Source organism: Hylobates moloch, unplaced genomic scaffold (genome assembly GCF_009828535.3).
Source record: "Hylobates moloch isolate HMO894 unplaced genomic scaffold, HMol_V3 SCAFFOLD_13, whole genome shotgun sequence".
Classification (NCBI taxonomy): domain Eukaryota; kingdom Metazoa; phylum Chordata; class Mammalia; order Primates; family Hylobatidae; genus Hylobates; species Hylobates moloch.
The window spans coordinates 48,189,021-48,215,296 of record NW_026652288.1 but is presented as its reverse complement, the minus strand read 5'-3'; the positions used below and the strand labels follow the sequence as shown (position 1 = coordinate 48,215,296).

Genomic DNA, 26,276 nt, shown 5'->3' with positions numbered 1-26,276 from the left:
GCTCACTGCAAGCTCCGCCTCCCGGGTTCACGCCATTCTCCTGCCTCAGCCTCTCCGAGTAGCTGGGACTACAGGCGCCCGCCACCACGCCCGGCTAATTTTTTGTATTTTTAATAGAGACGGGGTTTCACCGTGGTCTCGATCTCCTGACCTCGTGATCCGCCCGCCTCGGCCTCCCAAAGTGCTGGGATTACAAGCGTGAGCCACCGCGCCCGGCCGGTGAATTAGAATTAAGTGAGATAGTGGGGTTTACCAGGAATGGGAAATTCTCAAATCCTCCTCAAATAGGAGAGGCAATATTGTGGAGTCATTAAAGACAGACTCTGAAATAAGACTCCTTTGTCTGAATCTATTAGGTCAGTTTAGGCAATTAACCTATATATATATTCACCTCAGTTTCCTGATCTGTAAAATGGGAAAAATAGTAGCTACTTGATAGGATTGTTTGTAAGATTAAATTAGTCTGTGTATACACACACACACACACACACACACACACACACACACACACTCTCTCTCACACTCTAATTGGAAGGAAAAAGAAACAGTCTATCTCATAAAATTATCCCATGTAATCTTTATATAAAACTTAAAAAGTTTGTTACTATTAAATTGTAGATATAATCAATTTCTACCTAATAAATACATGATCTGGAAGATTTTCAATGCAGTCCTTTAGTCCATTTACTTTCAGAAGGACCAGAAATAGCCAATCTCCTTAGACAAAACTACATATTGACAATTTTTCTTTCTTCCCCAGCAAGCCCACTTACTTTTTCCTCTCTCTGTAGTAATGACTAGCCAAGGAAGGATGTATTTTTTTTTCCTTTTTTTTTTTTTTGAGACAGGGTCTGGCTCTGTTGCCCAGGCTGGAGTACAGTGGGGTGATTATGGCTCACTGCAGCCTCCGCCTCCTGGGCTTAAACGATTCTCCCACCTCAGCCTCCCCAGTAGCTGGGACTACAGGCGCACGCCACCACACCCGGTTAATTTTTGTATTTTTTGTAGAGACGGGGTTTTGCCATGTTGCCCAGGCTGGTCTTGAACTCCTGGCCTCAAGTGATCTGCCCACTCGGCCTCCTAAAATGCTGGGATTACAGGTGTGAGCCACCACACCCGGCTAGTGTTTTTCTTAAGTTGGCAATTTTGAAGATAGAAGCAATTTCTGTGCCCTTTTTTTTTTTTTTTTTCCGAGACCGAGTCTCGCTCTGTCGCCCAGGCTGGAGTGCAGTGGTGCAATCTCGGCTCACTGCAAGCTCCGCCTCCCGGGTTCACACCATTCTCCTGCCTCAGCCTCCCGAGTAGCTGGGACTACAGGCGCCCGCCACCAAGCCCGGCTAATTTTTTTGTATTTTTAGTAGACGCGGGGTTTCACCGTGTTTTTCAGGATGGTCTTGATCTCCTGGCCTTGTGATCCACCCGCCTTGGCCTCCCAAAGTGCTGGGATTACAAGCGTGAGCCACCGCGCCCGGCATTCTGTGCCCCCTTTGTTTCTACAGTTCTAATAAGTTACTGAATTGGCAAATCAAGAAAAGGGGAAGTCAGTAGTCCTTGGGTATATTTTTGCTGTCTTTAAGAACTAAACATTGGCTGGGCGCCGTGGCTCACACCTGTAATCTCAGCAGTTTGGGAGGCCAAGGCAGGTGAACTGCTTAACCCAGGAATTAGAAGCCAGCCTGGGTAAGATGGCAAGACCCTGTCTCCACAACAAAATAAAACATAAGCCTGGCAAGGTGGCGCATACCTGTAGTCCCAGCTACTCCAGAAGCTGAGGCACAAGGATCCCTTGAGCCCAGGAGTTAAAGCACTTTAATGCTAGACATATTTATAAAACGATAATGAAAGCTTAAAACGTCTCTTTTTGAGGCCGGGCGCAGTGGCTCACGCCTGTAATCCCAGCACTTTGGGAGGCCGAGGCAGGTGGATCACGAAGTCAGGAGATCGAGACCATCCTGGCTAACATGGTGAAACCCCCGTCTCTACTAAAAATACAAAAAGTTAGCTGGGTATGATGGCACGCACCTGTAGTCCCAGCTACTCAGGAGGCTGAGACAGGAGAATGGCGTGAACCTGGGAGGCGGAGCTTGCAGTGAGCCGAGATGGCGCCACTGCACTCCAGCCTGGGCGGCAGAACGAGACTGTCTCAAAAAAAGTCTCTTTTTAAACGCATACCAGTCTTTCCACTCTCCTTCTGAGTTCTTTACTGATTAGTTCTCGACTAATGAGTCTCTAATAATTTTGTATTCTGGAGTTTTAATCGACCCACTGTTTCTAGAACCTGAAGACTTAATAACCTATAGTACACATAAGCTCAAATAATGAAGAATTTTTGGGCCAGGTGAGGTGGCTCACGCCTGGGAGGCCAAGGCAGGTGGATTGCCCGAGCTCAGGAGTTCGACACCAGCCTGGGCAACATGGTGAAAACCTGTCTCTACTAAAAATACAAAAAATCAGCCGGGTGTGGCGGTGTGCACCTGTAGTCCCAGCTACTTGGGAAGCTGAGGCAGGAGAACTGCTTGAAGCTGGGAGGTGGAGGTTGCAGGGAGGCAGATTGCCCCACTGCACTCCAGCCTGGACGACAGAGTGAGACTCTGGCTCAAAAACAAATAAACGAAAAAAACCAAACAACGAGGAATTTTCCTTTTTTTAAGACGGAGTTTCACTCTTATTGCCCAGGCTGGAGTGCAGTGGTGCAATCTCGGCTCACTGCAACCTCTGCCTCCCAGGTTCAAGTGGCTGGGATTATAGGCGTGCATCACCAGGTCTGTATTTTTAGTAGAGATGGAGTTTCACCATGCTGGTCAGGCTGGTCTGAAATTCCTGACCTCAAGTGATACACCCGCCTTGGCCTCCCAAAGTGCTGGGATTATAGGTGTGAGCCACCGCACCCAGCAGGAACTTTCTTAAAATATAGGTCAAGGAATCAATGTGTTGACTGCATTATAGAGTCTGTTTCATATCAACCAGAAGATAAGAAAAGATTGATTGTAGAGGAAACAATGTTAAAGGAAATGCAAAGGAAGGAAAATTTTCATTGTCATTAAAAGCACCAGCCTGACAGCTTGCTTCTAGATGTTTCTCGGAAGACAGAATATAAACTAGAATGACTGTTTTGTTTAGATTAGTTGTAAAACAGGGCAAGAGAAATCGGACACATTAGAACCCATCTCACAAAATCAAACTTTAAAAATTGAAGTACCTAGATATATAAAAAGTCCCAAGTATTTTCACAAGTGTAATACGTTTTATTTATTTTATAATTTTTATTTATGTTGCTCAGGATGGAGTGCAGTGGCGTGATCTCAGCTCACTGTAACCTCCACCTCCTGCGTTCAGGCGATTCTCTTGCCTCAGCCTCCTTAGTAGCTGGGATTACAGGTGCCAGCCACCACACCTGGCTAATTTTCTTGTATTTTTAGTGAAGACCGGGTTTCACTATATTGGCTAGGCTGGTCTTGAACTCCTGGCCTCAGTCGGGCGTGGTGGCTCACACCTGTAATCCCAGCACTTTGGGAGGCCGAGACAGGCAGATCGCGAGGTCAGGAGATCGAGACCATCCTGGCTAACAGTGAAACCCCGTCTCTACTAAAAATACAAAAAAAAATTAGCCGGGTATGGTGGCGGGCACCTGTAGTCTCAGCTATTTGGGAGTCTGAGGCAGGAGAATGGCGTGAGCCCGGGAGGTAGAGCTTGCAGTGAGCCAAGATTGTGCTACTGCACTCCAGCCCGGGCGACAGAGCAAGACTCCATCTCAAAAAAAAAAAAAAAAAAAAAAAGAACTGGCCTCAAGTGATCTGCCTGTCTTGGCCTCCCAAAGTGTTGGGATTACAGGTATGAGCCACTGTGCCTGTCCCTCTAGATATAATTAAATGTCTAAAACTTAAGGACAAAACCATCATTCACCCAAACATATGATGTATCAAGTGAGCTGACAGTCCTATTACTGCTCACTTACCTCTATATATGGCAACTAGTAGAACTGGGTATTTATATCAGAAGCCTTAGAATTATCCTTGTATAATATTAAATTTTATAAAATTATCTGCAATCCACTTATGCCACCTTTTATTTCTCCTTCCAGGAACCTTGACACTCTCCTTTGGTCGTCTCAGGAAATCTTACTTCTTTTTGTTTTGTTTTGTTTCTTTTTTGAGATGGAGTCTCGCTCTGTCGCCCAGTGGCTGTCATCCCGGCTCACTGCAACCACTGTCTCCTGGGTTTGAGCAATTCTGCCTCAGCCTCCCGAGTAGCTAGGATTACTGTATGCACCACCACACCCGACTGATTTTTATAGTTTTAGTAGAGACGGGGGTTTCGCCATGTTGGCCAGGCTAGTCTCAAACTACTGACTTCAGGTGATCCGCCTGCCTGGGCCTCCCAAAGTGCTGGGATTATGGGCGTGAGCCACTGCACCTGGCCAGGAAATCGTTCAACATAAATTATTTCTCAAGTAAAGGAAAATTTACTTTGAGTTTTAAGACACATACATAGTTCTGCCGTATTTATTAAATGGCTCTTGAAGCATTTGATCTGTGGTTGAAGGCAGAAGATATCCACAATGGTTTGAGGAGCTCTGTCTTCAGAAATCTTTTTGTAAATCTAAAATAGAATAGATAATATATGGAAGAACAGCAAAGGAAAACAAAACAAAGCCCATTTATTTTTACATTCTTTTTTGCCTAATGCTTCTATTTAACACACATCATGCACAAAGATTTGCTTACACATTTGCTGAAGTCCGCATTATAGGCTGAGCTAGTATGGAACAGTGAGGATACAAAGGACTTAATACGGCCAGTTGCAATGGCAGCTTCAACCAGGCTTTCCAAGCTCAGTCATTGTTCATCCAATAATCACATATACGAGTGTCTACTGAGTAGAGCATTATCTTAGGCACTACTGCTTAAACTATCACATATTTAAATAAAAAATGAAGTGGCAAGATAATTTGTATTGCTATAACATTGTCACAGTTTTCTAGAGTATCCTTCATCTCTTGAATAATATTCAATCTGCTGATTTTTTTCCTATTGGCTTATGCGTATGCTCGTATGTCTCTCATTTAGAGTACCCTTCATTTGACCTGCTATCCTCTTTGTTTCTTTCCAGTTATTATATGCAGCAGGATTTTATTAGTTTCCTACTGTACCTGACACCTGATAATCTTGCACTTTTCTTTCCCCTGGCTTCTATAACATTTTCCCTTCCATCTTTCATCTCTTCACTTCTGAATCATTAGCAAGTCTCAAGGATGGTTCCAGTATTTGCACCTTTTGGAGATCTCCAGCGCTACTGTTGTAGTGGCAATAGCTCAGTTGGCCTCTTGGGCTCTATTCTAGTCCCTGCCTTGCCCAGATTTATCTTTCTAGATAAAAACTACAAATCATGGCATTCCCTTCCTCAGAACTTTTAAAAGCTTCCTATTAAGCCCAAAAACCAAGCCCAAACACCTAAGCTTGGAATTCAAGGCCATTCAGTTTGCTTCTTTGGATTTATAGCCCATCACTTCTGGACACACCGTTTACTAGATTAGCTGTACTACTTGATGGCTTCCACAGTAACTGGATGCTTTCCTGTCTGTCTGTGCTCTTGCTGTTTCTTCAAGAATGAACAACCCTAGGCCTTTTTCCACCTCCATACCCTTATCTTATCAAATTTCTGCTTGTGGAAATCCTTCTCATACCTTATAGTATAGTATATTGGCATTAGGGATTAGAATTTTTTTTTTTTTTTTTGAGATAGTGTCTTGCTCTGTTGCCCAGGCTGGAGTGCAATGGCGCGATCTTGGCTCACTGCAACCTCCACCTCCCGGCTTCAAGAGATTCTCCTGCCTCAGCCTCCCAAGTAGCTGGGATTACAGGCGCACAATACCACGCGTGGCTAATTTTTGTATTTTTAGTAGAGATGTGGTTTCACCGTGTTGGCCAGGCTGGTCTTGAACTCCTGACCTCAGGTGATCCACCTGCTTTGGCCTCCCAAAGTGCTAGCATTACAGGTGTGAGCCACTGTGTCTGGCCTAGGGTTTTTTTTTTTTGAGATGGAGTTTTGCTCTTGTTGCCCAGGCTGGAGTGCAATGGCACAATTTCAGTTCACTGCAACCTCTGCCTCCTGGGTTCAAGTGATTCTCCTGCCTCAGCCTCCCTAGTAGCTGGGATTACAGGCTCCCACCACCACGTCCAGCTAATTTTTTGTATTTTTAGTAGAGATGGGGTTTTACTATGTTGGCCAGGCTTGTTTTGAACTGACCTCAGGCGATCCACCTGCCTCAGCATCCCAAAGTGCTGGGATTACAGGTGTGAGCCACTGCACCCGGCTAGGGATTAGAATTCTTACAGCGGCTACACTGAAAGGAGTTCAGTTACTACCATTTTCATATGAAATCTCAGAGTCCATCAGATAAAATCTCTTTCTTAGCATTTTGTACTTTTGTTTTTTTGTATTAAGTTAGTACTTCTTTTTTTTTTTTGAGATGGAGTCTTGCTCTGTTGCCCAGGCTGGAGTGCGATGGTGCGATCTCAGCTCACTGCAACCTCCGCCTCCCCGGTTCAAGTGATTCTCATGTCTTGGCCTCCTGAGTAGCTGGGATTACAGGTGCCTGCCACCACGCCCAGCTAAATTTTTAAATTTTTAGTAGAAACAGGGTTTCACCATGTTGGCCAGGCTGGTCTCGAACTCCTGACCTCAAGTGATCCAACTGCCTTGGTCTCCCAAAGTGCTGGGATTACAGGCGTGAGCCACTGTGCCTGGCCAAGTTAGTACTTCTTAAGGGCAAGGAGGCATGATGTTAATTCATCTTTGTCTCCCTTATAGACCTGATACTTAGAATGTGTTTAATAACTATGTGTTAAATTGAATTAAGGAACCTCATTTCCAAAACATTAAGGATAGTAAGATAAATCTGTAAATTTTGGGAGGAAGGCAAAAAAAGACTAGAACTCAAAAATTGCTCATTTCTACTAAGATCTAACTAGATAGAGGGGAAAGGCATAGAGTCTTACCACTCTTCTTAAGAAGTTCTCCTTTTCGGGATTTATCCAGGTTTTCAAGAAAATGTTCAAAAACTTTCACATAAGGTGCTAGACTGGTCTTCTTATAATCTAAATTATGAAGAATGTACATTATAATTAGCATACTGGCAGCAAGAATAACATGAAAACACAACTAAGTTTCTTATAAGAATTCTCTAGGGCTGCCCAACTGAAATACGAGAGAAACATACATACTTTTAAATACTATATTAGTCACATTAAAAAAGGTGAAATTATTATTATTGAGACAGGATTGCACTCTGTCATGCAGACTGAAGTACAGTGGTTCCGTCTTGGCTCACTGCAGCCTTGATCTACTGGGCTCAAGGGATCCTCCCATCTCTGCTTCCTGAGTAGCTATAACTACAGGCATGTACCACCATGCCCAACCAATTTTTTTTTTTTTTTGGTATTTGTAGAGACGAGGTTTCACTCTGTTGCTCAGGCTGGTCTTGAACTCCTGAGCTCAAGTGATCTCCCAGCCTCGGCCTCTGAAAGTGCTGGGATTACAGACACATGCCACCATGCCCAGCTAAAATATTATTTTTGCATGTAATAAAAATTGAGATATATGATACTCTCTTTCATACAAGTCTTTTATATTTATATATATATATATATATATATTTTTTTTTTTTTTTTTTTTTTGAGACAGAGTCTCACTCTGTTGCCCAGGCTGGAGTGCAATGGTGCGATCTCGGCTTACTGCAACTTCCGCCTCCCGGGTTCAAGCAATTCTCCTACCTCAGCCTCCCGACTAGCTGGGATTACAGGTGCCCGCCACCACGCCGTGCTAATTTTTTGTATTTTTAGTAGAGACGGGGTTTCACCATGCTGGCCAGGCTGGTCTCAAACTCCTGAACTCATGATTCACCCGCTTTGGCCTCCCAAAGTGCTGAGATTACAGGCGTGAGCCACTGCGCCCAGCCCATGCCTTTATTTTTGAGTCTCGCTCTGTTGCCAGGCTGGTATGCAGTTGTGCAATCTTGGCTCACCGCAACTCCACCTCCCGGGTTTAAGCGATTCTCCTGCCTCAGCCTCCTGAGTAGCTGGGACTATAGGTGTGTGCCACCATGCCCGGCTAAGTTTTTGTATTTTTAGTAGAGACGGGGTTTCACCATGCTGTCCAGGATGGTTTTGATCTCTTGACCTCATGATCCACCCGCCTCAGCCTCCCAAAGTGCTGGGATTACAGGTGTGAGCCACCGTGCCCGGCCTCATGCCTTATTTTTGAGACACTGTCTTGCTTTTTTGCCCAGGCTAGAATGCAGTGGTGCAATTGCAGCTCACTGCAGCTTTGACTTCCCTGGCTTAAATGATCCTCCCACCTCAGCCTCCCAAGTGGCTGGGACACAGGGAGTGCCACCACAGCTGGCTAATTTTTTATTTTTAGTAGAGACAAGGTCTTGTGTTGCTCAGGCTCGGGTCATGCCCTTTTGGAGATTATTAGAAGTTTTTACATTGAGTATTCTTTGTTTTTTTTTTGAGATGGAGTCTCGCTCTGTCTCCCAGGCTGGAGTGCAGTGGGGTAATCTCGGCTTATTGCAACCTCCACCTCCCGGGTCCAAGTGATTCTTCTGCCTCAGCCTCCTGAGTAGCTGGGATTATAGGTGTCTGCCACAACGCCCAGCTAATTTTTGTATTTTTAGTAAAGACGGGGTTTTGCCATGTTGGCCAGGCTCGTCTTGAACTCCTGACCTCAGGTGATCCACCCGCCTCAGCCTCCCAAAGTGTTGGGATTACAGGCATGAGCCACTATGCCTGGCCTGCATTAAGTATTGATTTATAAAATAGTTTAAAAAATGTACACAACAAAAAATTTAATATAGGCAGGGTGCAGTGGCTCATGCCTGTAATCCCAGCACTTTGGGAGGCCAAGGCAGGTGGATTACCTGAGGTCGTGAGTTCGAGACCAGCCTGACTAACATGGAGAAACCCTGTCTCTACTAAAAATACAAAAATTAGCTGCACCTGGTGGCAGGCACCTGTAACTCCAGCTACTCAGGAGGCTGAGGCAGGAGAATCGCTTGAACCCAGGAGGCGGAGGTTGCAATAAGCTGAGATTGCACCACTGCACACCAGCAGGCAGAGGTTGCAATGAGCTGAGATTGCACCACTGCACACCAGCCTGGGTGACAGAGTAAGACTCTTTCTCTTAAAAAAAAAAAAAAAAAAATTTATTCATCCATTTAATTACATAACCTATAATGATACCCAATGGGAAAATATGATTGAGAATAAGAAAGGAGTTTCACATAAAATTTGGATTTTAGTAGTATCCTATGTTTGCATGGAATTAAGAATCCTCATAATAGTTCTTTAAAAAGAGTAAGAAAGAAATTATACTTTTTTTTTTTTGAGACGAAGTCTCACTCTGTTTCCCAGGCTGGAGTGCAGTGGCGCAACCTCAGCTCACTGCAACCTCTGCCTCCCGGGCTCAAGCGATTCCTGTGCCTCAGCCTCCTGAATAGCTGGGACTGCAGGTGTGCGCCACCATGCCTGGCTAATTTTTGTATTTTTAGTAGAGATGGGGTTTAACCACGTTGGCCAGGCTGGTCCCGAACTCCTGACCTCAGGTGATCCACCCACCTTGACCTCCCAGAGTGCTGGGATTACAGGCATGAGCTACCGTGCCCAGCCACATAATTTTTATTTTGAGACAAGGTCTCTCTCTGACAGGCTGGAGTACAGTGGTGTGGTCAAGGCTTACTGCAGCCTTAACCTCCTGGGCTCAAACAGCCTCTTGAGTAGCTGAGACGACAGGTGCATGCCAGCATGTCTAGCTAATTTTTTTTTTTGGAGAGACAGGGTGTCTCTGTGTTGCCCAGGGTGGTCTCAAACTCCTAGGCTCCTCTTGCCTTGGCCTCCCAAAGTGCTGGGATTACAGGTGTGAGGTGAGCAGTAAGCATTACCACCTGAGCTCTGCCTTGTGTTAGATCAGCAGAAGCACTAAATTCTCATAGGAGCATGAACCCTATTGTGAACTGCGCATGTGAGGGATCTAGGTTGCGCACTCCTTATCAGAATCTAATGCCCGATGATCTGAGGTAAAAAAAGTTTCATCCTGGAACCATCCCCAACTCCTCCCCATCTCTTTGCAGTCCGTGCAAAAATTGTCTTCCACAAAACCCATCCCTGATGCCAAAAAGGTTGGGGAGTGCTGCGCTGCTATGCAGCATCTTTTTTTTTTTTTTTTGAGACGGAGTTTTCTCTTGTTGCCCAGGCTGGAGTGCAATGGCGCAATCTTTGCTCACCGCAACCTCCACCTCCTGAGTTCAAGCGATTCTCCTGCCTCTGCCTTCCGAGCAGCTGGGATTACAGGCATGTGCTACCACACCTGGCTAATTTTGTATTTTTAGGATAGACGGGGTTTCTCCATGTTTATCAGGCTGGTCTCGAACTCAGGACCTCAGGTGATCAACCCACCTGGGCCTCCCAAAGTGCTGGGATTACAGGTGTCAGCCATCGCACCTGGCCTGCAGTATCTCTTAGGTGTTAGATTTGCCTTCCATTGGCAGGAAGATTTAGAAATTCCTTAGCTTGTTCAAATTATTTTTTTTGTTTGTTTGTTTGAGACAGTCTCCCTCTGCCACCCAGGCTGGAGTGCAGTGGCACAATCTCGGCTCACTGCAACCTCTGCCTCCCGTGTTCAAGCGATTCTCCTGACTCAGCTTCCCAAGTAGCTGGGATTACAGGTGCCCTCCACCACACCTGGTTGATTTTTGTATATTTAGCAGAGATGGGGTTTCACCATGTTGGCCAGGCTGGTCTTGAACTCCTGACCTCAAGTGATCTGCCTGCCTCGGCCTCCCAAAGAGCCGGGATTACAGGCGTGAGCCACCGCGCCCAGCCAGCTTCTTCAAATTCTTGAATATACAACTTGGTAAACAGTTTAGACATACGTTTACCATAAAACCCACCTATATGCATCAGAAACAAAGAACAAAAGTACTGCATATATAATAGTTGTTAAATAAATAGGTGGTGAATCTCAGAGACTGATTATTCATACTTATTGATAGTTTAATCTTACAATATAGATCCTAGCATTAGAAGTTACTTAGGAAATATGTGTTGAATCAGACTGGATTCAGTAACACCACTTGGGCTGCTGTTGAAGAAAGGACACAAACATTGTATGCAGTTCCAGGACAAATGCTGATCCATTCTGGCTGAATCAGAGAATTAATTACTAGAGTGACAGATGGATATCTATATAAAAACCTGTATTAAAGTGAAGCTTCAGAATATTATCTTACCTCTGGTTCTGTGTTTGACATCAGATTCAGCTTCATTCTCCACTTCTTCCTCTTCGTTAGTGGAAATGGCATCCAATTCACGGCAGATGAAGCTGCAAGTAACAGAAGAAGAGAATTTTTTTGTTTTTGTTTTTTTGTTTTTGAGACGGAATCCTGCTCTGTTGCCAGGCTGGAGTGCAGTGGTGTGATCTTGGCTCACTGCAACCTCTGCCTCCCAGGTTCAAGTGATTCTTATGCCTCAGCCTCCCAAGTAGCTGGGACTACAGGCGTGTGCCACCAAGCCCAGCTAATTTTTGTATTTTTAGTAGAGACAGGGTCCCACCACGTTGGCCAGGATGGTCTCGATCTCTTGACCTTGTGATCCACCCGCTTTGCCCTCCCAAAGTGTTGGGATTACAGGCATGAGCCACAGCGCCTCACCACGAACAAGAGAAGTTTAATGTTGGTTTCCGGTCAGCATTATCCAGTGTATAATAGCATGTGAATCCCATAAAATTTACTATAAAAAAATTATGTGGCCAACTAAATTTCGGATATTCTAAACACCATGATCTCTTCTTGGAGTTTTTCATGCATATTATCATATGAAAGACTGTGAAATACTGTAGTAAAAAATACTTTTAATCTGTTTAAGTCAGAATTTCCTAAATTTACTTGATCTTAAAATCTTTTTCTTACGTAACAGCAGGTGAAAATCTTGTATTGTTCTATTAGGGCATCGTCATCTAACCTTTGAACCTTATTTGGTTTCCATAACCAAATATACCATTCCCATGCAACTACTTCTCTAAGGAGGCTAATCCAATTTATTTAAAATTCAGAACAACAATTACAAACAAGGAGTGATCAATGATCTGAAACATACCTTATGGTCGGAACAGTAAATGGATCAAACTGGTCCACTTTCTGCAAATCAATAGGCACAGATATGCGACCTGTAAGACACAAAAGTTATAAACTGATGATTGTGGACTATAAATCATTATAGGCATCTCCTATAAGTTATTTTTTGGTGAAATTTTTTTTTTTTTTTTTTTTTTTTGAGACGGAGTCTCGCTCTGTTGCCCGGGCTGGAGTGCAGTGGCGCAATCTCGGCTCACTGCAAGCTCCGCCTCCCGGGTTCACGCCATTCTCCTGCCTCAGCCTCTCCAAGTAGCTGGGACTACAGGCACCCGCCACCACGCCCGGCTAATTTTTTTGTATTTTTAGTAGAGACGGGGTTTCACCGTGGTCTCGATCTCCTGACCTCGTGATCCGCCCGCCTCGGCCTCCCAAAGTGCTGGGATTACAAGCGTGAGCCACCGCGCCCGGCCTAAAATTTTTATTTAAGGCTTAGACAAAGGGTTAAACTTACCTGTTAAGAAGAGTATTTAGAAATATAAATTACTTTCACATTAGCTGTGCCCTTACTCTTTTTTAGAGTTAATGCCTCACTTTGTCACCCATGCTAGAGTACAGTAGCATGGTCATAGCTCACTGCAGGCTTGATGTCCTGGGCTCAAGTGATCCTCCCACCTCAGTTGTCTCCCAAAGTGCTAGGATTATAGACGTGAGCTACTGCACCTGGCCTGGCCAGTTTTTCAATTTTTGTTGAGTTGGGGTCTCACTATGTTGCCCAGAACTCCTGGCTTCAAACAATCCTCTTGCCTCAGCCTCCTGAGTTGCTGAGATTACAGGTGTGAATGACCATGTCCAGCATGCCTTTTATTTCTCTTTAAAAAACCGGCCAGGTGCAGTGGCTCACGCCTGTAATCCCAGCACTTTGGGAGGTTGAGGAGGGTGGATCACGAGGTCAGGAGTTCAAGACCAGCCTGGCCAAGATGGTGAAACCCCGTCTCTACTGAAAATACAAAAATTAGCCGGGTGTGGTGGCGGGTACCTGTAATCCCAGCTACTTGGGAGGGTGAGGCAGAGAACTGCTTGAACCTGGAAGGCAGAGGCTGCAGTGAGCCAAGATCGCACTACTGCACTCCAGCCTGGGTGACAGAGTGGGACTCTGTCTCGAAAAAAAAAGAAAGAAAAAAAACAAAAACAAAAACCAAAAAGCAAATGTGAAGACTGTTGAACTATTTCCCAATTGCTCTTATCCCTACTTTTATTTCTATATTTAGAAATAAAGTATATTTAAATATTCCATATTTAAGTTCAGAACAATCTCAGAGTTAGTGAGTCCTAAAAATAGAACAAAATAGATGAAACTATTATATTTACATTGGCTTGGTTTATTTGAGATCAATACAGATACCCACATGTCAGACACCTTTAAAAAGCATTTAGGAAATAAAATAGAAATTCCTCTACTCTTTTATAATACGCCCCTAGGATACCATATAGAATTTAACACATCTCAAAAATGACATAATGAGGCTGGGTGCAGTGGCTCTTGTCTGTAATCCCAGCACTTTGCGAGACTGGGGCGGGTGAATAGCTTGAGCTCAAGAGTTCGAGATCAACCTGGGCAACATGGCAAAACCCTGTCTACAAAATATTAGCTGGCTGTGGTAGCACGTGCCTGTAGTACCAGCTACTCAGGAGGCTGAAGCAGAAGGATCACTTGAGCTGATCAGTGAGCTGAGATTGCACCAGTGCACTCCAGCCTGGGTGACAGAGTGAGACTCTTTCTCGAAAAAAAAAATTTTTTTTTGTTTTTGTCAGTGCTAGGAGTAGAGTTCATTTCATTTCTTTCTTTTTTTCTTTTTTTTTGTGAGACAGGGTCTCACTCTGTCGCCCAGGCTGGAGAGCAGTGGCACCATCACAGCTCACTGCAGCCTCAACTTCCCAGGCTCAAGTGATCCTTCTGCCTAAGCCTTTTGAGTAGCTGGAACTACAGGCATGCACCACCACATCTAGCTAATTTTTGTATTTTTTGTAGAAAGGGGGTTTAGACATGTGGCCTAGGCTGGTGTTAGACTCTGGGGCTCAAGTGATTTGACCACCTTGCCCTCCTCAAGTGCTGGGATTACAGGAGCAAGCCACCACATACGGTCACACACAATTTTTTTTTTATGACCTTGGATAAGTTACATCTTGGGCCACTGTTCTCTCATCTGTACAATGAGAGCTGTTGTCCTAAGATTTTGATGGTCCTCTCCAAATCTAATATGGAACCTCAGAAACCCAACTGAAAAACAGTTACATAGTAGAAACTCATCTGGTAGCTACTTAACTGACTTAAGTATTAGGTGACAGAGCAATTCTTCTACCTTTAAATCATAGACATTATATATATTCAGACCTAATGCCATGCTTACTAAAGCCAATAGTAACTCATTTTTCTTTTAGTTTTCCTTAATTTCCTTGTGTAGTACCTGTTTTAGGATGAACACTAAAAGGGCTCTTCAGTAGATGATTGATTCCTTTGCTGACATTGATATCCAGCCGTGGAAAACAATACTGGAGCATAATCTCCCACTCCAGCCAGGGTCCATATTTGTCATTTTTGATGTTATTCTAAAAGCAGATACAAGGCCAACATGAGGATCAGTAGGAACTGTTGAGGATTTCTTTAAAGAAAGTTAAAAAAATGATCTTCAACCATCTTTAACTGACTAGGCAAAACAATCAATTTAAGAATTGCATTATTATATCTGTAATACAGATTTCAGTGGCATATACCTGGCATCTGCTGGCTACTTTCTTCAAGTGCTCCCAACGCTGAAGTGAATTGTGAGACTTTTGGAAGTTTTGTTGAAGTTCATCATGAATTGGTGATGGGTCATTAAGGAACAGACTCATTTAGGGAACGTCAATGAACAATTTAGTTTTAAGTATGTATTACCACAAGAGTATCTTATAAATATTCAGAAAGTAGTTAACATTTCTTGAAATATAAATGTTGACTGGGCGTGGTGGCTCATGCCTGTACTCCCAGCACTTTGGGAGGCTGAGGTGAGTGGATCACGTGAGGTCAGGAGTTCGAGACCAGCCTGGTCAACATGGTGAAACCCCATCTCTACTAAAAATAGAAAAATCAGCAGGGCATGGTGGTGCACATCTGTAATCCTAGCTACTCTGGAGGCTGAGGCAGGAAAATTGCTTAAACCTGCAAGGTGAAGGTTGCAGTGAGCCGAGATTGTGCCACTGCGCTACAGCCTGGGCGACAGAGTGAGACTCCATCTCAACAAAAAAACAACCCACCCCACAAATGTTAAACTCAACAGCTGTATCCGGCCGGGCACAGTGGCTCACGCCTGTATTCCCAATATTTTGGGAGGCTGAGGTGGGTGGATCATTTGAGACCAGCTTGGCCGACATGGTGAGACCCCGTCTCTACTAAAAACACAAAAATTAGCTGGGCGTGGTGGTGCGCGCCTGTAGTCCCAGCTATTTGGGAGGCTGAGGCAGGAGAATTGTTTGAACCTGGGAGGCGGAGGTTGCAGTAAGCCAAGATCGTACCACTGCACACTCCAGCCTGGGCAACAGAGTAAGACTCTGTCTTAAAAAAAAAAAAAAAAAACAAAAAACAAAAAACCCAAACCAAACCAACACCAGTTGTATCATTGAAATCTTCCCCTGTAAAAATACAGTGATGATATAACAGAAAAATGCCAAAATAACTATAAGGTATGATGTAAAGTTTTCCCTGGTCTGCATGTATTTTGACTATGTAATTCACCATTCTTTAGCTGTTAATTCTAGGACCAACTTCCAAAATGAGAAAACTGATTTGCAACATGGCCCCATTTTTTATTATGTTCCAGACCAGAGATACTAAAATCCAGAAATACAGGAGATATTTTGTGTAAAAAAGATTAAACTTATAAGTATGAGAACTTACAAGCAGACATGTCTAACATTTATAATATCACAGATCAAAACAACCAGCTCACACAGAAATGATCACGGGAAAGGATATTTTCAGGAACAAGGGCTAAAATCTTATCCCAGCTTTCTTTATTTTCGAGAATATCTTGATTAACCAAGGCATATTCTTCAAAGTATTTTTTTATTATGTTTATAGATTTTCTGTAAGAACAACAGTAACAACAGAGTCCCAACACTATTAGTAATACATATGCCACATAGGTATTGCTGCCATTGTGGGGAAAACTGCTGATTATTTTCATGACATTTTTAGAACTTAACTAGGTAAAATGGGAATACTACCCTTTGCAGTGTTGATAATTAAATGAGACACTTTAAGGGAAAAGAACCTGGCATAGAACTTGGCACAGAATGGGTATACAAGAAATGTTTACTTTTTAAACCTCACAACTTAGAAGGTTAATATACGCAATAAGGGTAGAAAGTAACCAACCCAGGACACCATAATACATCAGTAGTAGAATGTGGGATGCAGCCTACACTTTCCACTGTGAATTGCTTGTATTAATATCTCAACAATTATATAATGTTTGCAGTTTACAAATATGCATCACATTTACTCTTTCACTTAATCACTGATACAACTGTGAGACAGGTAGAGTGCATGTTGTTCTCCCCATCATAGAGATAAGGAAATGGAGGCAGCAATATTTTATCAAGATCATAGTAAGTGGCAGAATAGGAATTTTTACTCCTAATATAAGGCTTTTTCCGCTATCCTAGAGAAGTAGTGAATTCAGTGGAAAAGGCATTGGAGTGGGCTTTGGAGTCAGGCAGACCAGGGCATGAATCCTAAATTTAACAACTAACTTGTCGTGTGATGCCAAGCTCATTATAAAATCTCTCTCAAACTCATTTTCCTTATCTATAAATGGAGATACCATCAAGTCTCTTGTGGGGTTTTTGTGAAGAGCAACGAAAACATCTGTAAAGCACCTTTTAGGAATACTGCAGCATAAAATAGGCACTCAATTAACCACAGCTATTATTATTATAAAATGCTACCCAGCAGTGAAAATTGATAGCAAGGTAACTCTAAAGGCACATGCCGGTAAATCAGACACCTTAAAGTGCATGGAGACTTTTCCAACAGACCTGATAAAAGGGTGAATTTTTTCACTTAGGTGAACTTTCTTTTTAACGTCTTGACCACCCTGAAAAATAAATCATTAAAAAAGAACTTCAGGTATACAATATAAATACAGTCATGTGCAGCATAATGACATTTTAGTCATGATGGACTGCATATAAGATGGTGGGTGCGGTGGCTCACACCTGTAATCCCAGCATTTTGGGAGGCTGAGGTGGGTGGATCACCTGAGGTCAGGAGTTCAAGACCAGCCTGAATCCCACCTCTATTAAAAATACAAAAAATTAGCTGGGCATGGTGGCGCATGCCTGTAATCCTAGCTACTCGGGAGGCTGAGGCAGGAGAGTCGCTTGAACTCGGGAGGCAGAGGTTGCAGTGAGCCGAGATCGCATCATTGCACTCCAGCCAGGGTAACAAGAGCGAGACTCCATCTCAAAAAAAAAAAAAAAAAAAAAAGAAAAAGATGGTGGGTCCCATAAGATTGCAAGACTGTATTTTTACTGTGACTTTTCTATGTTTAAGTATGTTTAGCTACATCAATACCTATCATTGTGTTACAATTGCCTACAGTATTGAGTACAGTAACATGCTATACAGGTTGTAGCCTAGGAGCAATAGGTTATACCATATAGCCTAGATGTATAGTAGGCTATACCATCTGGGTCTGTGTAAGTATACTCTATGACTTTTGCAAAGTGATGTATTTCTCAGGACGTATCCTTATTGTTAAGTGATGCATAATTATAATTAAAACATTTCTAGGGCTGGACGCAGTGGCTCACACCTGTAATCCCAGCACTTTGAGAGGCTGAGGTGGGCAGATCACCTGAGGTCAGGAGTTCGAGACCAGCCTGACCAATATGATGAAACCCTGTTTCCATTTGCCAACACACCTGGCTAAATACAAAAATTAGCCGGGCGTGGTGGCAAGTGCCTGTAATCCCAGCTACCTGGGAGGCTGACGGGACATGAGTTGTGGTGACCAAATTTGTGCCTGATCCAGCCTGGTAACAGGATCTGTCTCAATCGTAGACTGGATGCAGTGGCTCACACCTGTAATCTCAGCATTTTGGGAGCCCGAGATGGGAGGATAGTTTGAGTTTAGGAGTTCAAGAACAGCCTGGGCAATATAGTGAGACCTTGTTTCTGCAAAAAAATTAAAAAATTGGCTGGGCATGGTGGCACATGCCTTTAGTCCCAGCTACTCAGGAGGCTGAGGTAGAAGGGTCACTTGAGACCAGGAGGTCAAGGCTGCAGTGAGCTGTGGTCACGTTACTGTACTCCAGCCTGGGTGACAGGGTGAGACGATGTCTCAAAAAAAAAAAAAAAAAAAAAAAAACCAAATCCAAACTTTAACATGTTCTATTATTTTATATATAATAAATCTATTTTATCTATTATTTTACATATGCCACAAAGGAATATATTTATAGCAAAATAAAATGAAATATCTTAAAACATGTAGCTACTATGACTTTAAATGATCTATTGGTAAGATCATTTACTCTGCAATGTGAATGCTATTAAAGATAGTTTTAGGCCAGTGCGGTGGCTCATGCCTGTAATCCCAGAACTTTTGGAGGCTGAGGTGGGTGAATCACCTGAGGCCAGCAGTTCTAGGCCAGCCTGGCCAACATGGCGAAATCTGTCTTTACTAAAAATACAAAATTTAGCTGGGCACAGTGGCGGGAGCCTGTAGTCCCAGCTACTCGGGAGGCTGAGGCAGGAGAATTGCTTGGACCCAGGAGGCGGAGCTTGCAGTGAGCCAAGATTGTGCCACTGCAGTCCAGCCTGGGCAACAGAGTGAGAGTCCATCTCAAAAAAAAAAAAAAAAAAAAGATAGTTTCATTTTCTTTAACAGTAAACATATCAGGCTTAGTAACATCTAGAAACTAAAGCAATGCAAATTAGAATTAAGAGGACCTTACCTTTACAAGGCTCAAATACTCAACTATCCCAGAACGTACTGCAGAAGACAATTTTCTAACTGATTCATCACAGACCCAACAATGAACACCTCTCCTTCCAGAATATACCCAGAGACGATGCTTAAATCCAAAGTCCTCTGGGGAGGAGAGAAATAATAGGTTTTAAAACAAATCTATAAACTCCTTAATTAATATATATTAAATTACTTGTTATTTCCTGTGCTCCCCATGTTCTTGCTTCATCTCTTTACCCATCCTGGTCTCTCTGCTGGGAATTTCTTTCTTTTTTAAAAAATTATTTTATTAGGCTGGGCGTGGTAGCTCACGCCTGTAATCCCAGCACTTTGGGAGGCCGAGGTGGGCGGATCACGAGGTCAGGAGTGAGGTGGGCGGATCACGAGGTCAGGAGTTCGAGACCAGCCTGACCAACATGGTGAAATGCTGCCTCTACTAAAAATACAAAAATTAGCTGGGCGTGGTGGTGTGTGCCTGTAGTACCAGCTACTCAGGAGGCTGAGGCAGGAGAATCACTGGAACCCAGGAGGCAGAGGTAGCAGTGAGCCGACATCGCACCACTGCACTCCAGCCTGGCTGAGAGCGAGACTCCGTCTCAAAAAAAAAAAGACATTAATGAGATTTGATCACAAAATACAGAGACTAATAGTAGTCAGAGGAAAACCGATTCTTACACTTGACCCTATTCAGAAACTGCTGATACTTGCCCTTCAATGCTCTGTCAATGATGCGTATGGCCATTATCATGAGGGTCCAGCACTTAGGACATATGTCTGCAGAACTAGAGCAGAGTCATCATTACTCATTGTCAGTGATATCACCCACCCTAACAGCAAGACACACAGTGCTCACCTACAACATCTCCTCACATCGTCATAGTCTGTCATGTCAATGTCAAATACCAGTTCTTTTTCCTGAGCCTGGAAAGCTCCCAGCTTCACTGTATTGTGTTGATTGGGCTACAAATACAAAATATTGATCAGTTTCTATAAGAGCTGCCACATTGCTAAATCTGCTTATTTTCTACACATATGGAAAAAGTTGCCAAAGAGAAATAAAGAGACTATATAATGCCAACTTTATGGCAGTGAAAGTTCATTATTTTGGATCTCACACATATACAATTGATGAGAGTGTTAACTTTCACCAACTTAAAGCAGGGTTTAACGAATACATATCCATCATAAATGTTTGTTGGTCAATAAGGATAATAAAGCTGTTTTTAGTTTTCTGACAAGAGAACATATACAAATAATGGCCTATTGCAAGGTGTTTTAAGAACCTTTACTTGTTACTATACATACAAATATTTAAAATTTTTCAATAATTCAAAAAGATCTCCCCAGTTAGTTTGAATTGAGACTTTATTATAAAGAGGCTATGAGAGGCTGGGCACGGTGGCTCATGCCTGTAATCCCAGCACTTTGGGAGGCTGAGGCGGGCAGATCACTTGAGGTCAGGAGTTCAAAACTAGCCTGGCCAATATGGTGAAACTCTGTCTCCCTACTAAAGATACAAAAATTAGCCGGGTGTGATGGCATACGCCTGTAGTCCCAGCTACTTGGGAGGCTGAAGCAGGAGAATCATTGAACCCGGAAGGTGGAAGTTGCTGTGAGTCAAGATCATGCCACTGCACTCCAGCCTGGGTGACAGAGCGAGACTCTATCTCATAAAAAAGAACCTCAGAGGGTAATACCACCATAAGTTTTTATAACTGTAAGTCAGAAGGGAGTGATAACTCAGGAGATTCATAAAAACTAAATCTTAGGCTGTCAGGAACGGTAAGAGGCGCAACCCAATTTATACCTCAGAACTCCCAAAAGGCTCAGGGATAGGTGATACCAGATATTGCTGGAATGAGTAAGTGCGTGTTTAGTGGTGAAGTTAAGATGAAAAACAGGAAGATTTTTTAAGGCCACCCTTGACTGAAGGAAAAAGAAAAGGAGGATTGGTTCAAAGCATAGTTAAGAAGCAGTTAGCTCCCCAGATTCGTACACTTAGCTTGCAGAGGTAGGTGACTGCTCTTTCATTTCCCTGGCAGAAAACACCTGAATTATTTTCTGGAGAGCATAAAACAGAAGGTCTCTGGACTTGGACAACAAGTACAATTGAAGAGTGTGTTGTATTGATATTACGAACTGATATTAGGGGAATAATTAGACATTTATATGTGGAATGTTAAGACCCAGCCCTTTCCACCCACTTCTGTACTCTTCCACTACCAACTCAGGCAGGAAGCTAGAAGATTCCTCTCTAAATAATCTGATCAGGGCTAGGCACAGTGGCTCACGCCTGTAATCCCAGCACTTTGGGAGGCAGAGGTGGGCAGATCACGAGGTCAGGAGATCGAGACCAACCTGGCTAACATGGTGAAACTCTGTCTCTACTAAAAATACAAAAAATTAGCCAGGCGTGGTGGCACACACCTGTAATCCCAGCTACTTGGGAGGCTAAGGCAGGAGAATCGCTTGAACCCGGGAGGCGGAGGCTGCAGTGAGCCGAGATCATGCCACTGCATTCCAGCCTCAGTGACACAGCGAGACTCTGTCTCAAAAAAAAAAAAAAAAAAGATTTAGCTAAAAGAAAGTGGTTGCTTCTGGGTCCGGGTGTGGTAGCTCATGTTTGTAATCCCAGCACTTTGGGAGGCCAAGGCGGGTGGATCACTTGAGGTCAGGAGTTCGTGACCAGCCTGGCCAACATGGCAAAACCCCGCCTCTACTAAAAAACACAAAAATTAGACAAGTGTGGTGGTGTGCGCCTATAATCCCAGCTACCCGGGAAGCTGAGGTGGGAGAATCGCTTGAAACCGGGAGGCGGAAATTGCAGTGAGCTGAGACGAGTCACTGCACTCCAGCCTGGGCAAGAGAGCTAGACTCCATCTCAAAAAAAAAAAGAAAGAAAGTGGTTGCTTCTGGGTAGCAAAAAATGAGGGGGAAGGGTAGCAGAATTTTTTTTAGACAGGGTCTCACTCTGTCGCCCAGGCTGGAGTGCAGTGGCGTGATCTTGACCCACTGCAACCTCCACCTACCGGGTTCAAGCAATTCTCCTGCCTCAGCCTCCAGAGTAGCTGGGACTATAGGCATGTGCCACCACACCTGGCTGTTTTTGTATTTTTTGGTAGAGACACGGCTTCACCATGTTGGCCAGGCTGGTCTTGAACTCCTGACCTCAAGTTATCTGCTCGCCTCAGCCTCTCAAAGTGCTAGAATTACAGGCGTGAACCACCGGCTCAGCCTGGTAGCAGATTTTTTAAAAGCCAAATAGAAGTACTTGATTTTGTAAACCATGTGCATACACAACTGATAAAAATCACAAAACAAAACACAAAAATAAAGGTCTATAGATGCTTCTGTGTTGGCCCAAGAAAAAAATGAGACGTTTTCTCCCTTGAGTAATTAAGAAGGAAGTAGAGAGTGGCACCCTAACCTTTCTTAGAAGTTCATTTTCAGTTTTATTCTCAACCTATAAAGGGGAAGTAAAACAACTCCAAAGTATTTTTTTCTGCCTGCCTTTTATTACCTCTTCTCCCCTTACTTTGATGATGAGAGACAGGTCTGGGATTTAGAGTCAGAAACCCTGGGTTTAAGTGCCAGCTCTATCATTTAGAAATTGTGTGTGAGCTTGTGCAAACTATTCAAGTTCTCTGGGCCTGTTTCCTCCTTTGTAAAAACAATGAGGACTGATATAAGAAACAAGTTATATAACATATGAAAAACTCCACATAAAAGCTATTATGCTATGTATGTATTCCCTCCACCAACCAGTGTGTATATTTGAGAAGGGGAAGAAGGGCAATTTTGGTTTGTTCATTCACTCAACAAATATTTATAGTGTACTCTCTCTTGCCAGGCACTCTTCTAGGGTACTTAGAATATACCAGTGGCAGGGGGTGGGAGGAGTGGCAGGTTGTAGTAGACCTCACTGAGCAGGTGCTATTTGAGCAAAGATTTGAAGGAGGTGAGGGGAAGAACCAAGTATAGAAATGGGTTTTAGGCAGTGGAAACAGCTTGAGCAAGGGTCAGTGTGGCAGGAATGAATAAGGCGGAGAGAAGGACTTTTAGTCAGTGAAATGAGCAGCCACCAGAGAATGTTTTGAGCAGAGGAATCACAGATTCTGAGTTGTTTTAAAAGGATCACTCTAGCTTCTGTATTGAGAATGGACTCTAGATTCTACAAGGGCAAACGGTTAGGAGGTTTTTACAGTAATTCAGATGAGATGATAATGTTGGTAGCACTGGTAGCAGTGGCTGGATTTTAGATATACTTATGGTAGAGCCAAAGGGATTTCCTAATAGAATGGGTATGGGAATGTGACAAAGAAAGGAATCAAGAATAACTCCAGGGGTATGAAGGAAAAAAGAATATAAATGTTTATTATGACTGAACTGTACACTTAAACGTGGTAAAGATAATAAATTTTATATGTATATTTGACCTCAATAAAAATAAACAATTAAAAGAAAAAAAGAATAACTTCCATGGTGGGAGAGAATGTAATTCTCTTTTATTTCCCTTTTTGTTTTTTTTTTTTTTTTGAGGCCAAGTCTCGCTCTGTCGCCCAGACTGGAGTGCAATGGCGCGATCTCAGCTCACTGCAAACTCCACCTCCCGGGTTCAAGCGATTCTCCTGCCTCAGCCTCCTTAGTAGCTGGGATTACAGGCACGTACCACCACGCCCGGCTAATTATTTCCCTTTCTTAAATCATGTCGACTTCCTCTTCCTAGTAGCTAGATACTCAATTTTTTTGTTCTAGTAAAAATGCAACCAATTCACTCCCAAATGATTTCATCAGTAATGTGGAATGTCAAAGAACAAAAAAGGATTAATCACTTGCCAAACAATTAAAAAGTGGCTTTTCATTTAGAATAAACTCTAAAAATTTAATCTTCAAACGCAAGAGGAATCAACCCATTCTTGGTTTACAAAATAAAACAACAAAATACATTAAAAAAAGATTTCTTACTCTGTGGGAATATACTGCGCCTATATCAATCTTGTATGGATTCATTTTCTGCATCTCCTTTTCCAGATCACTCTGGTTGTTGAAGGATTGATACCGAATGTAAATATCATCTTTCAATGTGAATGAAAATTCACGGTGTTGAAAGTAATTCTTTATCACTGCAAAATAAATGTACATTTTAAAGTTAATTTGCTACTTTATTTGGCTCAGGGCATTATAATTTTAGCCAATGAGAAGTTTTTTTTTCGGTGAGGGAATCTTGCTTGCTTCCTGCTCTGTCGCCCAGACTGGAGTGCAGTGGCTCGATACAGGCTCATTGCAACCTCCGCCTCCCGGGTTCAAGGGATCCTACCACCTAAGCCTCCAGAGGCTGTAGCTGGGACTACAGGCACGCGACCCACTATGCCCGATAATTTTTGTATTTTTTGTAGAGACGGGGTTTCACCATGTTGGCCAGGCTGGTCTCGAATTCTTGACCTCAGGTAATCCGTCCTCCTCGGCTTTCCAAAGTGCTGGGATTACAGGCGTGAGTCACGGCACTCGGCCCGAGATGTTTTTTTGTTTTTTGTTTTTTTTGAGACAGAATCTCGCTCTTTTGCCCAGGCTGGAGTGCAGTGGCGCAGTCTCGGCTCACTGCAAGCTCCGCCTCCCGGGTTCACGCCATTTTCCTGCCTCAGCCTCCCGAGTAGCTGGGACTACAGGCGCCCGCCACCGCGCCCAGCTAATTTTTTGTATTTTTTTAGTAGAAACGGGGTCTCACCGTGTTAGCCAGGATGGTCTCGATCTCCTGACCTCATGATCCGCCCGCCTCGGCCTCCCAAAGTGCTGGGATTACAGGCGTGAGCCACCACGCCCGGCCTGCCCGAGATGTTTTTAATGAGCCCCCTATGCTCAACACCGTGGTAGATGTAAAAGAAAAACAAAACAAAATCCACATGACCTAGTCCCTAATTTGAAAGCAGTTACCATTCCGTATTTGCTAGGGAAAGGTACAAAAGACGAAACAGATGCATAAATATTTTAAATATGTAATGCCATCCCCCTCTCCTCGATTCGCACTAATAAATTCAGCTGCAAGGAATAAAGTATTTCTCTTCCTCTGAGAGAGGCTCTTCCGCTCCTGATGCAAACCATGCCTCTGCAGCTTCACGCTACGCCCCAGTAACCCCCTGGGCACCGCTGCAGGTAAACGGGGCACCTAATGTGAGCCTGACCACGCAGAGATAGGAGCGGCGGCTCTGTGTGTTTTTTTTTTTTTTTAACCGCGTGGCCGCAGGCTGGCTTATTATATCCTCTCTCGGCCCATTTACACCTAGAAAGTGGTGGGGCGGGCTCAAGAGAGCAAATGAAGGCGCGCGGCACAAAGCCTGGCGCACAGAAGGCGCTTCATATTGTCATTCTAAGGACACCCCGCCTCCAACCTCCTCACACTCCGCTCCCGAACCCATTCCTCGCCTCCATCACCTCCGCCGTAGTTGAGCCAGCGATAGTACTGAGAGTAGGGAAAGAGCCTCCGGTAATAAAGTTTAAGCAGCTCGGGCAGCTCGGTGGGGTCAAACGTCTCCATTGAGCGCGGAACTCGACACGTTAAGGGCTACCACAGGAATTGGCGGGAACAACACGGCCGGCGGCCCCGCGACTGCGCAGGCGCTTAGGGCCAAGGTCGGCTGTCTGCCCCGGCGGCCCGCAGTCGGCCGGGGCCGCCGGGAATTGTAGTTCCCACTTGGTGCGGGCGGGGGCTGCGGGAGACGCAGCAGTTGACGCTCTGCCCACGCGTTCGGGCACTAGGGCCACCGCTCTTGTGGGCAGAAGGCCGCGTCCATTCCGGGAAGAGGATCTTCTCCGGAAATGTGACACCTATACCATATTGATTTAGGTTATTAAGATGAAGTAAAAAGGATGCTCCACGTGAACTTTTTGGATGTTTTAGAAATAACACCAGTATCTTTTTTTTTTGTTTGAGACGTAGTCTCGCTCTGTTGCCCAGGCTGGAATGCAGTGGCGCGATCTCAGCTCACTGCAAGCTCCGCCTTCCGGGTTCACGCCATTCTCCTGCCTCAGCCTCCCGAGTAGCTGGGACTATAGGCGCCAGCCACCACGCCCGGCTAATTTTTTTTATTTTTTAATTTTTAGTAGAGATGGCGTTTCATCGTGTTAGCCAGGATGGT

The 26,276-nt window shown here is 43.9% G+C and overlaps 1 protein-coding gene across 2 annotated transcripts; it reads right to left on the bottom strand.

Annotated features, from left to right (window-relative positions):
- Window positions 1-4,439: 4,439 nt before the first annotated feature.
- Window positions 4,440-25,775, bottom strand: PRIM1 (DNA primase subunit 1). 2 transcript variants are annotated; one of them, XM_032173337.2, is made up of 13 exons: window positions 25,573-25,775; window positions 24,109-24,266; window positions 19,997-20,103; window positions 19,852-19,925; window positions 19,130-19,266; window positions 17,207-17,265; window positions 16,143-16,252; window positions 14,903-14,994; window positions 14,596-14,737; window positions 12,153-12,222; window positions 11,288-11,379; window positions 6,999-7,097; window positions 4,440-4,599 (listed from the first exon to the last, which is right to left on the bottom strand). In XM_032173337.2, the coding sequence occupies exons 1-13, from the start codon at window positions 25,673-25,675 to the stop codon at window positions 4,580-4,582; spliced, it is 1,263 nt and encodes a 420-aa protein (XP_032029228.1). In that variant the 5' UTR covers window positions 25,676-25,775; the 3' UTR covers window positions 4,440-4,579. The 2 variants fall into 2 exon arrangements, with proteins under 2 accessions (XP_032029228.1, XP_058282274.1); XM_058426291.1 differs by lacking the exon at window positions 4,440-4,599 and adding an exon at window positions 4,642-4,869.
- Between the last annotated feature and the right edge of the window lie 501 nt (window positions 25,776-26,276).